Here is a 17,604-nt window from a genome sequence, read left to right as displayed (position 1 = left end):
TACGTAAATGAAAACACCTGTTATGCGCACGACCCACTGAAGTTGGTATAAACACGCCGGGTACACGGCTTTTCCTCCTTTCGCGTCTGCGACGTTCGCCGTGACTGCCTCAATGCAGGATCGCGCTCTGCTTGTAAAGCTGTATTACAAGAATGATGACTGTGCACGCGTCGCTCTGCAGAAGTTCCGGACACTTAAGGGTTTGAAAAAAGGCGTTGGTGCGATGATTGCCGTGGGTCTGGAGGAAATGATTTTGAATTTCGAAAAGTCGGGTTATTTTGGCGTTGAACCCGGTAGAGGGAGGAAACGAGTTGATTCGACGTCAGTGGAAGCAGTGACCACTGCAGTGGAGGGGGAGACGAGTGGTGGTGGGCAAACGTGTGGAGCACGGACAATTGCCCAAACACTGGACACACCCATGAGCACGGCGGGTAAAATCCTACGAAACATCCTTCTTTACTAGCCATTCAAAATTATCCATGTACACTAGTTGTTTCCACACGCAAATTAACCAGTACCATTCATCATGAAAAGGTCACTGTGTGGCGGAGGTTTATGGCATCATTTATCATAGGGCCATAATTTTTTCGAAGACACAGGTGCTTTCGGTCCTGTTGCCCGTACCTGGTAAGCGTTATGTGTGTCTTTGGCGCAACCACGTCATTCCAGCACTCCAACAGCCTGGATGTGTGGATGGGATCATTTTTATGCAAGATGGCGCTCCTCCGCGCATTACAAATCCAGTTAAGCAGCTGCTGAAGCGCCATTTCGGAAATGCTAGAATTATCAGCCGCCATTTGCCTACATCCTGGCTGTCCCGATCACCTGATCTCAATCCGTGAGACTTCTGGCCGTGGGGCTATCTGAAAGATGTTCTGTTCACTGTTCCGATTGCAAACTTCGCTGCGCTGAAGGCACGCATTGCGCAACACATTCTGAAAGTGACCCCGGAAACACTTCGATCAGTTGTGGAACATGCTGTTTCTCGATTTCAACTTTTTGCCGTAAACGGTGGACAGCATATTGAACATGTTCGGCGCCAGTCAGACGGAAATTAATAATCCGATTTGATTTTGATTGATGCTTTTTATGCGGGTTTTGGCCTCGGGAAAATACACTCCCGGAAATTGAAATAAGAACACCGTGAATTCATTGTCCCAGGAAGGGGAAACTTTATTGACACATTCCTGGGGTCTGATACATCACATGATCACACTGACAGAACCACAGGCACATAGACACAGGCAACAGAGCATGCACAATGTCGGCACTAGTACAGTGTATATCCACCTTTCGCAGCAATGCAGGCTGCTATTCTCCCATGGAGACGATCGTAGAGATGCTGGATGTAGTCCTGTGGAACGGCTTGCCATGCCATTTCCACCTGGCGCCTCAGTTGGACCAGCGTTCGTGCTGGACGTGCAGACCGCGTGAGACGACGCTTCATCCAGTCCCAAACATGCTCAATGGGGGACAGATCCGGAGATCTTGCTGGCCAGGGTAGTTGACTTACACCTTCTAGAGCACGTTGGGTGGCACGGGATACATGCGGACGTGCATTGTCCTGTTGGAACAGCAAGTTCCCTTGCCGCTCTAGGAATGGTAGAACGATGGGTTCGATGACGGTTTGGATGTACCGTGCACTATTCAGTGTCCCCTCGACGATCACCAGTGGTGTACGGCCAGTGTAGGAGATCGCTCCCCACACCATGATGCCGGGTGTTGGCCCTGTGTGCCTCGGTCGTATGGAGTCCTGATTGTGGCGCTCACCTGCACGGCGCCAAACACGCATACGACCATCATTGGCACCAAGGCAGAAGCGACTCTCATCGCTGAAGACGACACGTCTCCATTCGTCCCTCCATTCACACCTGTCGCGACACCACTGGAGGCGGGCTGCACGATGTTGGGGCGTGAGCGGAAGACGGCCTAACGGTGTGCGGGACCGTAGCCCAGCTTCATGGAGACGGTTGCGAATGGTCCTCGCCGATACCCCAGGAGAAACAGTGTCCCTAATTTGCTGGGAAGTGGCGGTGCGGTCCCCTACGGCACTGCGTAGGATCCTACGGTCTTGGCGTGCATCCGTGCGTCGCTGCGGTCCAGTCCGAGGTCGACGGGCACGTCCACCTTCCGCCGACCACTGGCGACAACATCGATGTACTGTGGAGACCTCACGCTCCACGTGTTGAGCAATTCGGCGGTACGTCCACCCGGCCTCCCGCATGCCCACTATACGCCCTCGCTCAAAGTCCGTCAACTGCACATACGGTTCACGTCCACGCTGTCGCGGCATGCTACCAGTGTTAAAGACTGCGATAGAGCTCCGTATGCCACGGCAAACTGGCTGACACTGACGGCGGCGGTGCACAAATGCTGCGCAGCTAGCGCCATTCGACGGCCAACACCGCGGTTCCTGGTGTGTCCGCTGTGCCGTGCGTGTGATCATTGCTTGTACAGCCCTCTCGCAGTGTCCGGAGCAAGTATGGTGGGTCTGACACACCGGTGTCAATGTGTTCTTTTTTCCATTTCCAGGAGTGTAGAAAACCGATGTGAGTGATGCTTTTTATGCGGTTGTTGGCTTCAGGACAATAAAAAACTGATTTTTCCCATACGATGTGATATGACCTTGCCGCTGTGGATGGACTTACTTAAGAAACAGTATAACACCTGTACACCCATGCACAACGAATAGTACAGTTTATTTAACGTCAAACGTACACCTCAGGCATTGTCGTATGACTCATTTGTCATTTGTAGTCGAGCACCATTAAATTATGTTTACAGCGCCGTCTATTACTACGTTTTGCAACTATTTATTTTTCTTCTGCCACGTATTTTCCCCCTTCTCCGATAATATTCCGTTGCAATTTGATGTCATTGTGACCAGTGGTGCTATTTCTGCAGCGTTTCGAAAGTTTAACTTTAATTGTAATCACCATGTACATTTCGTTTCTTTACAGACTTGACATCCCACTACAGGTCTGCTGGATAGAATTCGTTCTTACTTACGTCTTCATTAAATGTGAGATATTTTTCACTAGTACAGTATTTACATTAGCAACAGACAAATGCAATTGTGAAAGGATGCACTTACTAATAAATGTAGCCGTTGCTTTCACTGTTTAAAGCACCAACATTTTGTTAATAAATTCTCTATAAGATGTTTCAACTTATTTTTGAAGTACAGCCTGCCGGACTTTAAGGCCTAAACCCACTTTGCTGCAGCGTAACAGGTTTTTCATTTTTACAGTGTCCATCAAAATGTTTGTACTGATTACAGTAAAACTTACGACTGTAATTAAAGTTATTCGGTTTTGGTGCTTTATGATGTCAAATCGTTGAAATACGCAGTCACAACAACTTTACAACACGAACTCACGAAAAACGTAAGTAATCTAATTGTATTAACAGAAAGATCGATTGTAATAAATCCCTGATCATAATACTGTCCATAATTTCTTTAAGGATATTATACAAATGACTTACTATGGAAATAGCGGCGCCAAAGTGAAGTAACAAGACACTGCAGGCAAGATTTTGTTTGATGGTAGCGTGACAGGCATTCAAGAGCTACATATTATGCTTTAGAAGGACATTTAAACACCACAGTAGTGAGGTAATACACGCAAAGCATGAATATTTTACAATAAGGAAGAATCGCATAATTTTATTAAATAAAAAAATCCATTTTCTGGGCGCTCATGACACCAGCTCCCTTTACACTTAATTTGTTTGTGATTCGTAAGCTTCCTGACATCCCTCTGTAACATGCATTTTGGTAGGAGTAAATCTTGTGTCGCTTGCAGAAATGTGAAAATGCACACTAATGGCTAACTTTATAGACGGTGTACTCTAGATGAAACCACACAACTGGCCGAGCGGTTCTAGGCGCTTCAGTCCGGTACCGCGTGACTGCTACGGTCGCAGGTTCGAATCCTGCCTCGTGCATGGATGTGTGTGATGTCCTTAGGTTAGCTAGCTTTACGTAGTTCTAAGTTCTAGGGGACTGATGACCTCAGATGTTAAGTTCCATAGTGCTCAGAGCCATTTCAACCATTTGATTTGAAACCGCACAACGCTGCATCAGAGATCTTTTACCAGGAGAATAGATTAACTTGCGAGTATTATAAAGATGCCTTAGAATCCCTGGAGGGAAGGTGACGTTTCATTCGAGACAATTTAGGGGTCGATGATGTAAATTATGTGTAAGTCCCATAAAGACAAGAGAAAATCAAGGGCTCATACAGTGACATACAACATGGATGCTCTATTTCTGAGTGTCATGACGTACCATCTACTATGCAGCACAAAGTGCCCTCTGGAGTAGATGTGTTCTAAAAGGTTAGAAGAGTCGTAATGATCACGATCAGTAAGGATACAGCGACCCAGGGCTCAGACCAGCATTAAAAAGAACACGAAGACGTGTGCAGAATTAGCGAACATTTGTCTGCTTCTTGATTCAGTGTGATTGTTCTTCACACACATGCATATGTAAACCCTGATCAGGTTTCCCATCTCTGCAGTAAAATAGACTTCCGTGATAGTCACAAGAAATTTCTCACGAAAAGTTATACCTCACATCTGTTAACACAAACTGATAATTTTCGCATGCTGATGAACAACTCTCATATCGTGATGTCTCTTTCAGGTAACACACCACGAAAAATCGAAATCATTTCCAGAAATGTGTAAGGCAAATAATAATTAATTACAGATTAGACCCATCATGATGTGTGTTGTGGGTATTTTAAGACTGCATATTGAGATTAGGATGTCGTGGTGAAACTGTAACACATGGCCACTTCTAATGTTTTATGTTGTAAATCGAGAAGATTAAGTACCGACTAATCACAGTAGTGCCAACATTTATTCTAATTTTGGAACTCATGATCACGTGATCAACTTAGAGTTTTATTTCTTCGCAGTAGACAACTGGCAGAACTGCATATTGACACTGAAGAGCCAAAGAAACTGGTACACCCGCCTAATATCGTGTAATGACCCCGCGAGCACGCAGAAGTGCCGCGACACGACGTGGCATGGACTCGACTAATGTCTGAAGTAATGCTGGAGGGAACTGACACAATGAATTCTGCAGTGCTCTCCATAAATCCATAAGAGTACGAGGCGCTGAAGATCTCTTCTGAAGGGCACGTTCCAAAGCATGCCCGATACGTTCGGTAGCGTTCAGCTATGGTGAGTTTGATGGCCGGCGGAAGTGTTTAGCCTCAGAAGAGTGTTCCTGGAGCCACTCCGTAGCAATTCTGGGCGTGGGTGGTGTCGCATTGTCCTGCTGGAATTGCCCAAGTCCGTCGGAATGCACAAGGTGCTTGAATGGATGCAGGTGATCAGCCAGGATGCTTACGTATGTCACCTGTCAGAGTCGTATCTAGACGTATCAGGGTTCCCATATCACTCCAACTGCACACGCCAAACACCATTAAACATCCTCCACCAGCTTGAACACTCCCCTGCTGACATGCAGGGTCCATGGAATCATGACATTATCTCCACACCCGCACACGTCAATTCGCTCGATACAATTTCAGACGAGACCCGTCCGCCCAGACAACACATTCCCAGCCATCAACAGTCCAGCGCCGGTGTCGACGGGCCCAGGCGAGGCGTAAAGCATTGTGTCGTGCAGTCATCAAGGGTACAGTAGTGGGCCCTCGATTGCGAAAGCCCGTATCGATAATGTTTCGCTGAATGGTTCGTACTCCGTCACGTTTTCATGGCCCAGCATTGAAATCTGCAGCAATCTGCGGCACGGTTGCATTTCCGTCACGTTGGACGATTCTCTTCAGTCGTCGTTGGTCCCGATCTTGCAGGTCCTTTTCCGGCCGCAGCGATGTTGGAGACCTGATGTTTTGCCGGATTCCTGTTATTCAAGGTACGCTCGTGAAATGGTCGTGCGGGAAAATCGCCACTTCATCGCTACCTCGGAGACGCTATGTCCGATCACCCGTGCGCCGACTATAACTCCATGTTCAAACTCGCTTAAATCTTGATAACCTGCTGTTGTAGCAGCAGTAGCCGATCGAACAAAAACGCCAGACACTGGTTGTCTTATACAGGCGTTGCCGACTGCTGCGCCGTATTCTGCCTGTTTACGTATCTCTGTATTTGAATACACATGCCTGTACCAGTTACTTTGGCGCTTCAGTGTATAATTTAACAAGTAATGGCTTAAGTCTCACTGACAGATTGAATCCTTTATGTGGTGTCACCGCCGGACACCACACTTGCTAGGTGGTAGCCTTTTAAATCGGCCGCGGTCCGCTAGTATCGACGGACCCGCGTGTCGCCACTATCAGTGAATCCAGACCGAGCGCCGCCACACGGCAGGTCTATTGAGACGTACTGGCACTCGCCCCAGTTGTACAGCCGACGTTGCTAGCCATGGTTCACTGAGAATTACGCTCTCATTTGCCGAGACGATAGCATAGCCTTCAGCTAAGTCAATTGCTACGACCTAGCAAAGAGCCATTTATTCTTTGCTATGTATCTAATGAAGCATGTACAGTAACAAGACCAATGTCACTAATTGTGGATTAAAGTTAAGTATTCCAGCAGCTACGTACTTTTCTTTATAGCATTCATTACGTATCCTGTGTCAGACCTCACGCCAGCCTGCGTGAGTTTAAACGCATGCCTTTCGGTTACCCGTCGCTGTGGACTGGCTGTCTTGTCAGTCCACAACACTTTAGGTATCTACATTTTTGCCAGCAAGACAGTCAGCTAACTCCCTGGTTAGGAGAGACGTGTAGATATTCTTTGCATTTTGAGATTTAGCCTCATTGAGACAATGAGTCTCACCGAGTTTTTCATGTTCTTAACACGAGCAAAACCCTATGGGACGGTGGTGCTTTTGCCCGCCATACTTGCGAGTGCGTAACTTCAAACAATAACATATTCCCTAGTATCATTATCATCAAATTCGTTCCATAGCAATTGTCAAACCCAAGCAACTTCGCTGACGAATAGATTTCCGTGTAGCAAATAGCCACTCACCCATTCGGTCCTACTATCGAACAAATGTTCCATTGAAACTACAGCAGATGCATTCCGTACTGCATTTGAAATGTAATTTTCTTACGAAGGCTAGACAGCCATCCAGCATAGCAACATAGAATTTCACCAAGATGCAGTCTGGAATACAACAGTCGGTATCGTTGTTTGGTACTTTGTGTAAGTGATTTGCATGCTAAATATCTATCCACTCCCATTAGCTGAGTGATCAGCGGTGGCTGAATGCCCCACCAATGGGGCCGGGTTCGATTCCCGGCTGGGGCAGGAGATTTTTCTCCGCTCACGGACTGGGTTTTGTGTTGTCCTCCTCATCATTTCATCCCCCTCTCCGACGCACAAGTCGCCCAATGTGGCGTCGGATGCAGTAAGTACTTGCGCTCGGCGGCCGAACTTCCCTGAATGGGGGACTCCTGGCCCACATTGCCGTACGCTCATTTCTATGGTAAATAATACGCGTAGAGAGCACAGTATTACATCCAGGGCAACTGGGAAAGGCGGGAATTTTAAAAATTCTGATAATTTTAGTTTTTGCAGATTTCAGTTAAATTTTTGTAATTTTGCTTTATACCGCTAGCACAGAATAATACTGCAGCAATAAACCATAAACAACACAAGAAGACCCAAATGAATCTCAAGTTGCAAACAAAATGCGCCGTTTACAACAACAAAACAAAGTACATAGACAAGCATCTGCCTACAGCAAAATGTGTCGAAGATTTAGGGCAAAGACTGTGCATTATTTCGTAACAACAAACTGCTTTCGCCTTCGACGAGCGTGACGTCGCAACTCTTCACGTTTGTAACAGATTGCGGGAAAATATTGTGAATGGTGGTTTGAGAAGCGTTACTTTCAAAGTATGTTTCCTTTCACGCAAGATGAATTATGTTACATGTGAGAACGCGTGATGAATTCGTAAAATTTCGAAGCGTTTGATTCTCATTCAAAACTTAAGGGTTTGAGAAGCAGCCATTTCGAAAAATTACAGGTCCCAAAGACCAGCCATTTATACCATTATTTAAACATTTGCTGGCACATTTGTGTTTGATACATCGTAAAGGGCAAGACACGCTAAAAAAGAGCAACGTTATATGAGAAAGCATAGCTTGTCTTGTAGTTGTACTGTATGTGTATTAGTTAAACCATTAACTTTTCTTATTTCTGTGTTCATGGATCTGAAGTGATACTTAGTCCAATTTATGTATTGCCTAAACATCTCATTCTGTTTTACACTTATAATGTCCTCACAGACGCAGAACTAGTGGGATGTGGTGGTTGACACAATATCTCTCTAGAATGCACAGTCTTTTTTTCTAAGTTTATGTGTGACGTCATGCATCTGTTGTTATAATCTAGTGCTTATGCCTCAAATTTCGAATACTCCCTCTGTATGAGTACAGATATCCTGTATTACCATTTAGGGTCTGGATTTTTCTATATTTTCCAAAATTTTAGTCTTTTACGTATTTTTCAAGAGTCTATGGAAATGTATAAAAATGTATATACTTATCAGCCAGAACATTATGACCACCTACCTAACAGCTGGTATGTCCAACATTACCACGGATAACAGCTGTGATGTGTCATGGCATGGAAGTAATGAGTTCTTGGTAGGTCGCTGGAGGAAGTTGGCACCACATCTGTACACAAGTCACCGAATTCCCGTAAATTCCGGGGACGGGGCGGAGCGCTCTGACGTTATGTAGATCCACATCCCAGATGTGTTCGATCAGCATCAAATCTGGCGAGCTAGGGGCTGTCACATCAATTAGCACTCGCCACTGTGTTCCTTGAACCACTCCATTGCACTCTTGGCCTTGTTATGTGTCACATTATCTTGTTGAAAAATGCCTCAGCCGACGCAAACATGATCGTCGTGATGGAGTGTATGTGGTCTGCAACCAGTGTACGATACGATACACTTCGGCAGTCAGGGTGCCTTGCACGAGCTCCACTGGATCCATGGATGCCCATGTGAATTTTCCGCAGAGCATAATGGAGCCGCCTCCAGCTTGTCTCTGTCCCGCAGTACAGGTATCGAGGAGTGGTTCCCCTGGAAGATGATGGATTCGCGCCCTCCCGTCAGCATGATGAAGAAGGTGTAGGAATTCGTCAGACTATGCTGTGCTCTGCCACTGTGCCATGTCCAGTGTCAGCGGTTACATGCCCATTTCAGTTGTAGCTGCCGATGTTGTTGGTGTTAACATTGGCACATGCATCGCTCATCGGCTGCAGAGGACAATCGTTAGGAGTGTTCAGTGCACTGTGTCTTCTAACACACTTGTGTACTCTGCCCTAGGGTAAAGTCTGATGTTAGTTCTGCCACAGTTCGTTGACTGATCTATTCTACCAGTCTGCAAAGCCTACGACGTACAACACGTCGGATGAGGGATGGCCAACCAACCCACGACGTCTGGACTTGATTTCACCTTGTTTTAGCCATGTGCTGAAGACACTCATCACAGCACTCGTAGAATACAAGTCGTGCAGTTTCCGAAATACTCACGTTGAGCCACCAAGCCATCGCAATTAGCCCTTGGTCAATCTCAGATAGATCGTGCACCTTCTTCATTCTATATATGGACAGCATGTTCACTCATACTACGAGGGCAGTTCAATAAGTAATGCAACACATTTTTTTTCTCGGCCAATTTTGGTTGAAAAAACCGGAAATTTCTTGTGGAATATTTTCAAACATTCCCGCTTCTTGTATAGTTTCATTGACTTCCGACAGGTGGGAGCGCTGTACGGAGCTGTTAAAATGGCATCTGTAACGGATGTGCGTTGCAAACAATGGGCAGTGATCGAGTTTCTTTTGGCGGAAAACCAGGGCATCTCAGATATTCATAGGCGCTTGCAGAATGTCTACGGTGATCTGGCAGTGGACAAAAGCATGGTGAGTCGTTGGGCAAAGCGTGTGTCATCATCGCCGCAAGGTCAAGCAAGACTGCGTGCGGGCCGGCCGTGCACAGCTGTGACTCCTGCAATGGCGGAGCGTGCGAACACACTCGTTCGAGATGATCAACGGATCACTGTCAAACAACTCAGTGCTCAACTTGACATTTCTGTTGGTAATGCTGTCACAATTGTTCACCAGTTGGGATATTCAAAGGTTTGTTCCCGCTGGGTCCCTCGTTGTCTAACCGAACACCATAAAGAGCAAAGGAGAACCATCTGTGCCGAATTGCTTGCTTGTCATGTGGCTGAGGGTGACAATTTCTTGTCAAAGATTGTTACAGGCGATGAAACATGGGTTCATCACTTCGAACCTGAAACAAAACGGCAATCAATGGAGTGGCGCCACACCCACTCCCCTACCAAGAAAAAGTTTAAAGCGATACCCTCAGCCGGTAAAGTCATGGTTACAGTCTTCTGGGATGCTGAAGGGGTTATTCTGTTCGATGTCCTTCCCCATGGTCAAACGATCAACTCTGAAGTGTATTGTGCTACTCTTCAGAAATTGAAGAAACGACTTCAGCGTGTTCGTAGGCACAAAAATCTGAACGAACTTCTCCTTCTTCATGACAACGCAAGACCTCACACAAGTCTTTGCACCCGAGAGGAGCTCACAAAACTTCAGTGGACTGTTCTTCCTCATGCACCCTACAGCCCCGATCTCGCACCGTCGGATTTCCATATGTTTGGCCCAATGAAGGACGCAATCCGTGGGAGGCACTACGCGGATGATGAAGAAGTTATTGATGCAGTACGACGTTGGCTCCGACATCGACCAGTGGAATGGTACCGTGCAGGCATACAGGCCCTCATTTCAAGGTGGCGTAAGGCCGTAGCATTGAGTGGAGATTACGTTGAAAAATAGTGTTGTGTAGCTAAAAGATTGGGGAATAACCTGATGTATTTCAATGCTGAATAAAACAACCCCTGTTTCAGAAAAAAAAATGTGTTGCATTACTTATTGAACTGCCCTCGTACATGCATCATGTGTGTATCTGACGATCAGGTGACGCTGGTATAGCCTGGACAGGTTCATATAGATAGTAGGTCGATGGTCATAATGTCTTGGCTGATCAGTGTATGTTCTTATTGCTTACCTCCCCAGATTTCCAAACCCAGCCAGAGTATCTACAAACGGCACTTGAGTGCAGAGTTTAGCCGTATCTTAAGTACAGCTATCAGTCCACTGATTATTACAAAATATTACTCCATGACCACATAACGATGACATCTGTTTATATTTTCTTGTAAGTTAATAACTCCAAATATAATCCAACTAAGGCTGTCCGAATTTATGATATAGACTCTAATGGTACAAGATGGAAATAGTCTTCGAAATTCTGATCAACTGCAGCTATCAGAACTTAGATCCCAGATGGGTGTATGTATGCAACATATGGAAATAATGTTTGAGGAACTGACTTAATCCCGTTATAAACACACATACATAGCTCTCTTTTGCTACTTTCGTGCGTCGTGGTTTCTCGCTCTCAGCTTTTACTCCCAACACCCCCAGACCAACGCTGGCTGGAAACATTTCTTGTCACTAGTGCAGACATAACTCGTATGTACATTCTGCATCCAATCTGATGCAGTTCATTCGATCTCTGACAGATGAGAACTCAGCATTGCAGGAGCGGTCGAGCAGTGGTGCACAAAAATGCAGTGCATGGGGAGTTACTCCAACATTGGCCACGCCTGCGACGCAATGCTCAAAATCCTACGGAACATCCTGAACTATTATCCGTACAAAATTACCTATGTTCAGGAGCTGCATCTTGCTGACCTGCCAGCAAGACCGATTTTCGATCTGGAATTTCTTGCTCTCATGGAAGTGGAAAATGAGTGCTATGGAACTCTGTGGACAGACGAAGCCCAGTTCCAACGACATGTGAATAAGCAGAATATGGGCAACAGAAAATCTGGACGGGCATCAAACGGTATCACTTCATTCTGCAAAGGAATCAGTGGACGGCATCGTTTATCACAAGGCCGTATTTCCCCGAGGGGATGAGTCCTGTGGGTCCTGTTACCTTTACCGTCACTGGTTGATGATGTGAGAGTCTTTCGCGCACCAACGTCATTCCAACCCTTTAATAGCACGTGTGTCTGTGGATAGGATCATTTTTGTGCAAGATGGCATTCCTTCACACATTGCACAGCGAGTGAAGCAGTTGCTCAAAGCCATTTCGGAAATGGTTGAATTATCAGCCTGGCCGTCCAGCTCACCTGATCTTGATCCGTGTGACTTCTGGCTGTGAGGTTATCTGAAAGATGACACGCTCAGTGCTTCAGTTACAAACCTTACTGAATTGGAGGCACACATGCACGACGTATTGTCAGCGTGACCCCCGAGGCACTTCCATTTGTTGTGGAACACACTGTTTCTCAGTTTCGACTTGTGGCACAAAGCGGTGGACAGCTTACTGTACGTGCCTCGCGCTTGTCTCACGGCAGTTAGAAACAGATGTCACGTTGCGTTTTATGCGGGTTTCGGCCCCAGCACAATTAAAAACCGGTTTTTCCCATCCGATGTGCTACGATCTCGGCGCGGTGGATGGGCTTACCTAAGTAACACTGCCACATCTGTTAAGACTGCCAGACTTGTGCAGTTGCGCACATTGAACAGTACAGATGGTGTAATGTGCTACCTAAGCCGCAGACTTCGTATTGCAGCTGACCTGTGATTTGAAACCGACCCCATTTTAATTTAAGAGCTTTACAGCATCATCTATTGGCAAAATGTTGTTTAGGTTTTTTTGTTTTTTTTTTGTTCCATCATGTGTTTCCCTGTGTCAATAATATGATGTTCAAATCTGACGCCATTCTGAGCAGTGGCGTTTTGAAAGTGGAGATTTAATTACGGACATCCTCTATATGGGAGGAGTATCACACACACACACACACACACACACACACACACACACACACACACGCAAGTACACACGCGCGAGCGCGAGAATGCTTTGTACCAAGGGAGTAATCGGAATATATCGTAGAGAGGAGTTCTGCGTCTTTAGGGTAACGACAAGATATAGGAAAGGGGATAACTCTACACTTGCGTGTGTGTGTTCTCATTACCTCTATGTTCGTGAGAAAAGGGTGGTATTTAAGACAAAACTCAAATAACGAAATCAATACGTTCTCACTAAGAGGATCTATAATGAATGCAAACAAGTTTACAAGGAAAGTTGTGATGATTATTCGGAAAGTGAGATAGTACACAGATCCCAATTAAACACGCCTTCTGTCATCTCATAGGTAAGAACTGAAATCAAATCCAAGAAGATCCTCACTTCCCAAACTTTTGTTTCGAGATAAAATTCAGAGAGATCATGATATTATGTTTAGCATTTCTCATATACAGCTGCTGTGAGTAGCAACCGAATATTAGATTTGTTATCCTTGGCTTTATATTCATTTTCTATTACATGATTCTGATACATAGTAATTATTTCGCCGTAAAAGTTTTAAAGTAATGAAAAAAATACTTCCTCTTCAAGTAGGTTTCAAATTTTTGTTTAAGAATTCCGTGTATTTGGTCGTTAGTTCGGAGTGGGGGAGCGTGAACCAATTATCAGCAATCGCCAGTGAGTGTCCAGATCAATTAGTAGTGGGGCATACAGGTTACATGTTGGAATATCAGTCACTGGGTAGTTCACCACAAAGTGTATGCTGACACTAATTGCATTGAACGTGAGCATGAGCAGAGAAAGGCTTTGGATGTTTGAAACAAAATAATTACACAATGGAGGAGTAATCTCAATGAAAACTATCCTTTTATCAGTATTATCTCCAGTGCTGTGATAAGGGGAGATCAATTCCAAAACGATAACAGATATGTTAGTTGGACGGCTGATGTGTTCTATATTTCTGGCTCAACATTTTTTCCTATTCGTGGTTGGGTGTCGTCCTCTTGGAATGTGTCGAGTGTGTTGACGAGTCACAGTCGGATTGGTTAACTGACTGTGTGATCCAAGTCATGCAAGACAACGTTCAGAAATAGCTGTTAAGAGCAGTGTAAACAGATTCCTTAATAGGATGGGCGATTAGTAAGATACATCGTTTACTGTAGCTATTTATGACGTTCTTAGTAGTTTGCTAGACATCGATTTTGGTGACTGTGCGGTAGCTACAAATTTACGGAGCTACATCTCCAGTCTGTCTGAGAACACATTGTGGAAAATCTTCTAAATTGGGGCGAAGATTTCCAGCTGTTCACCTGTATAGTTTGACATACCAATGATAACTTCGTGTTGTAATTCATCTGTTATGGGTAGCTTTTTCCGAACTGTTTCTTGACACAGGTCTCTGTACCATATACAAATGTTGAGGGTGCTGTTGTAAGGACAAAGAGCTGCTCAGTGGTGACATGTTTCAGAATCAACCACCATGTTGGCCACCAAGAAAGTTCCGGAGACCGCAGCTGTGGATCTGGGTGCTCTCCTCGATGAGAGTGAGGGCGCCATAGTGATTCTGGTGGCAGGGCAGACGCGTCTGGTGGCACACAGGGCAGTCCTGGCCGCCAGGAGCCCCGTATTCGCGGCCATGTTCCAGCACGACACACTGGAGGCCAGCACAGGTGAAGTCAGCATCACGGATATGGAGGGCCCAGTTTTGCGCCAGCTGCTGTCATACATGTACACACTCCAGGCCCCCCAGCTGTCCAGCATGACCCCACAAATGCTGGCAGTTGCTGATAAGTACGGCTTGTCGGCCCTGAAGGCTGCTTGTGAGCAGCAGCTGGCCACGCAGCTGACTGTGGAGAACGCGGCAGCCACAGCTGTCCTGGCAGTGAAGCACTGCTGCCCAAGCCTGACTCCGGCTTCAGTCGCCTTCATAAAAGACCACAACTTCCGAGTAATGGCTACACAGGGCTGGGCAGACATGATGCGTAGCCACACTGAAGATTTGATTGAAGTAAGTCGCCTGCTTGCTGAACCACCAGAAGAAATCAGGTAAATATGAGAATATGTGCTTATCTGTGTTGCCCAGTGCTCTCTCTCTCTCTCTCTCTCTCTCTCTCTCTCTCTCTCTCTCTCTCTCTCTGTGTGTGTGTGTGTGTTTTCAAGTTTACAATGTTTGCCATTGAATTTCCTTGCATGTGTCCACACTGTGAAATACATCTGTTGACAGCTACAAAAGCCACTGGCTGATAGCTCACAAAGCTTTCATTGTATTCTCATGACTGGTTCACTGGATCTCTGGATGGAACTGTGTTTATTAGTAGATGAGTTAGCTACGAAAAATCAGGGATGAGCCAAATTCTTGATAGCTTCAAAAATTGTTTTTGTCTTCAACATGTTCCATTTGTTTGCAGTAATTAATTTGTTACATTGTGTATGTACAACACATTGTTAGATGTTGGCATCTGGTTTCCAAACAAAGATTATGTTAACAATGCACCCAGCAGGTGACATTCTTGCTGTGGTCACAAAGATGTGCTGCTCACTACAGTAACAGACATGACTGTGTGTGTAGTTTGTAGTTAGGCAGGAGCGTGTTTGGAATTTGTTTTGCGTGACATACAGGTCACCATAACCTCTTTACAGTAAGAATACTTCAGGTGTTTCGTGTCACTGTAGCTGCTGGTGCTAGAGGCAATAAGATCGCTATAAATGGCATACTGCTGAATAAAGAGAAGTTGAAGATAAAAAGTAAGTATGTCAATCCATACCAGCACCAAGAACATGTTAGTATGTTGAATCAACGAGGGCAGCAACATATTTACAGTTTGCATTTGTCGTGTTACCATGCTGTAAGCGCTTACCTGTCGAAGCTTTTTGGTGCAGGGAAGTATACCACTGCTACCTCACTCCTAAATCAACGTCTCTCACTATGCATTCAGCGACGAAGACGACACCTTAGAGTTGACAAGCGGACATCTGCACACTTCAGCATTCTACAGTCTAGCAGTTCCAGCTTTCACAAACATCCCACAAAGTGCCAACAAAAGTGGTGATTGCATTGGTGGCTATTAAAACTCGGCATGTCCTAATAAAAAAAAAGGCCTACTTAATAGTGTTACATACCAGTCAGTGTAATGAACGGCTGGCGTTGGCTATGAAGTTTTTCATGACAGTCTTTGCCTGAAAAGCTCTCGGTTGCCACATCAGATTCGAATAAAACTCAAACTTTCAATTGTATCCTCCACCATAGTCCTCCCTGATGGTGATGATGGAGGAGTTCTCACACTGGTGCTCCTCTCACACTACCACGGCATGTGTCTGCCACAGTAGAGGACAATACCACAGGTCAGTGTGTTGCATTATTCGCTTCCACTTCCTTAGTACGTGTACGCAATATGCCAACGGTCTTGGTAACACATTATTCTATTGACTGCCAGCAATATAACTTTTAATGCACATCAAATGAAATATATCAGGCACTAAGGAAAATGGTATGGTTCTCAGTCTGGTTGTGTGTGCAAGCCATCCAGTACACAAGGTGCTGCAAGCACAGGGGCAGCAGGGTGTAGCAGTTTATTCCTTGTGTACCCACAAGACATCAGACCGGCCCACACAACAGTAACACAGCAACTTTGTGTGGGCCACACATTTCCTTCTCCTCTCTGTTTGTCGGTGTCTCAGAATGTGTGCTACACTTTGGTGCTATTTCTTAGTTCTTACATGAGCTGCATGTATTGTACAGTGTGTTCAGGAAGCTAAGGTTGGGTTATAGGAATACATATAATATGTACACAAGTGCTTGAATTGTTAATTTACTGTGAGGCTATAGGTCTTTCTGATGTAATATTTAGACATGGCCGCCACAATAATCTATTTCAAATAGTGTTAGAGCATGTGCAATGCTTGTGCGTGCGTGCGTGCGTGCGTGTGTGTGTCTAATGGACTTAATATCATTGTTATATCTGTAATATGTCAACAAACTGTTTCCTGCAAAGCTCTAATTTTCTCTAATTGGTGATGGCATGCCCAGAATTTTACTAACTGGACTGAAATTTTATGTTGCCATTTGAGGACATTGCCATCAAGTTCCTAGAGATTTGATTAGGTTGGTTGGTTGGTTTGGGGAAGGAGACCAGACAGCATGGTCATCGGTCTCATCGGATTAGGGAAGGATGGGGAAGGAAGTCGGCCGTTTCCTTTCAGAGGAACCATCCCGGCATTTGCCTGGAGTGATTTAGGGAAATCACGGAAAACCTAAATCAGGATGGCCAGACGTGGGATTGAACCACCGTCCTTCCGAATGCGAGTCCAGTGTCTAACCACTGCGCCACCTCGCTCGGTAGATTTGATTAGTTTTGTGTTTTCCCTTTAAAGTGTCAGAAGATACTGCTGTTCAGAGATCCAGTGTTAGCTGTATTAAGTATATGTTTCTACAGAGGTCAACAAGTGGTTAACAGTAACATCCTGATTTCAAAGGAACTTTGTGTCTAGAATGAATTATTGCAAAATGCGATGACTCACTCATGAGTTGAATTGTGGTAATGGTACGTGAATGAAAACTTTGATGAGAGCATACTGATATACATACATATCTTTTACATTGACTTTCAGACTATTCCACATCGCAGATGGGATGCTGCTACTTTTTTAATTTTTCACTGGACAGATGCGTATTCATACAGTTTCATTGCTATGACAATTACCTTCATT

General features: G+C 45.2%; 2 protein-coding genes across 2 annotated transcripts in view; one reads left to right on the top strand and one right to left on the bottom strand.

Moving 5' to 3' along the window:
- Window positions 1-17,604, bottom strand: part of LOC124719889 (zinc finger protein 726-like) — a 609,944-nt gene that overhangs the window by 351,127 nt on the left and 241,213 nt on the right. The window lies entirely within an intron of this gene.
- The window catches only part of LOC124719891 (speckle-type POZ protein-like), an 80,983-nt gene that overhangs the window by 62,453 nt on the left and 926 nt on the right, over window positions 1-17,604 (top strand). The window contains exon 2 of the mRNA XM_047245073.1: window positions 14,367-14,943. Coding sequence (XP_047101029.1) covers window positions 14,378-14,943 — 566 coding nt within the window. The 5' untranslated portion in view covers window positions 14,367-14,377. The remainder of the gene's footprint in view (window positions 1-14,366; window positions 14,944-17,604) is intronic.

Source organism: Schistocerca piceifrons, chromosome 11 (assembly GCF_021461385.2).
Source record: "Schistocerca piceifrons isolate TAMUIC-IGC-003096 chromosome 11, iqSchPice1.1, whole genome shotgun sequence".
Classification (NCBI taxonomy): Eukaryota; Metazoa; Arthropoda; class Insecta; order Orthoptera; family Acrididae; genus Schistocerca; species Schistocerca piceifrons.
The sequence above is the reverse complement of the archived record's forward strand: the minus strand, read 5'-3'. Positions and strand labels throughout refer to the sequence as shown.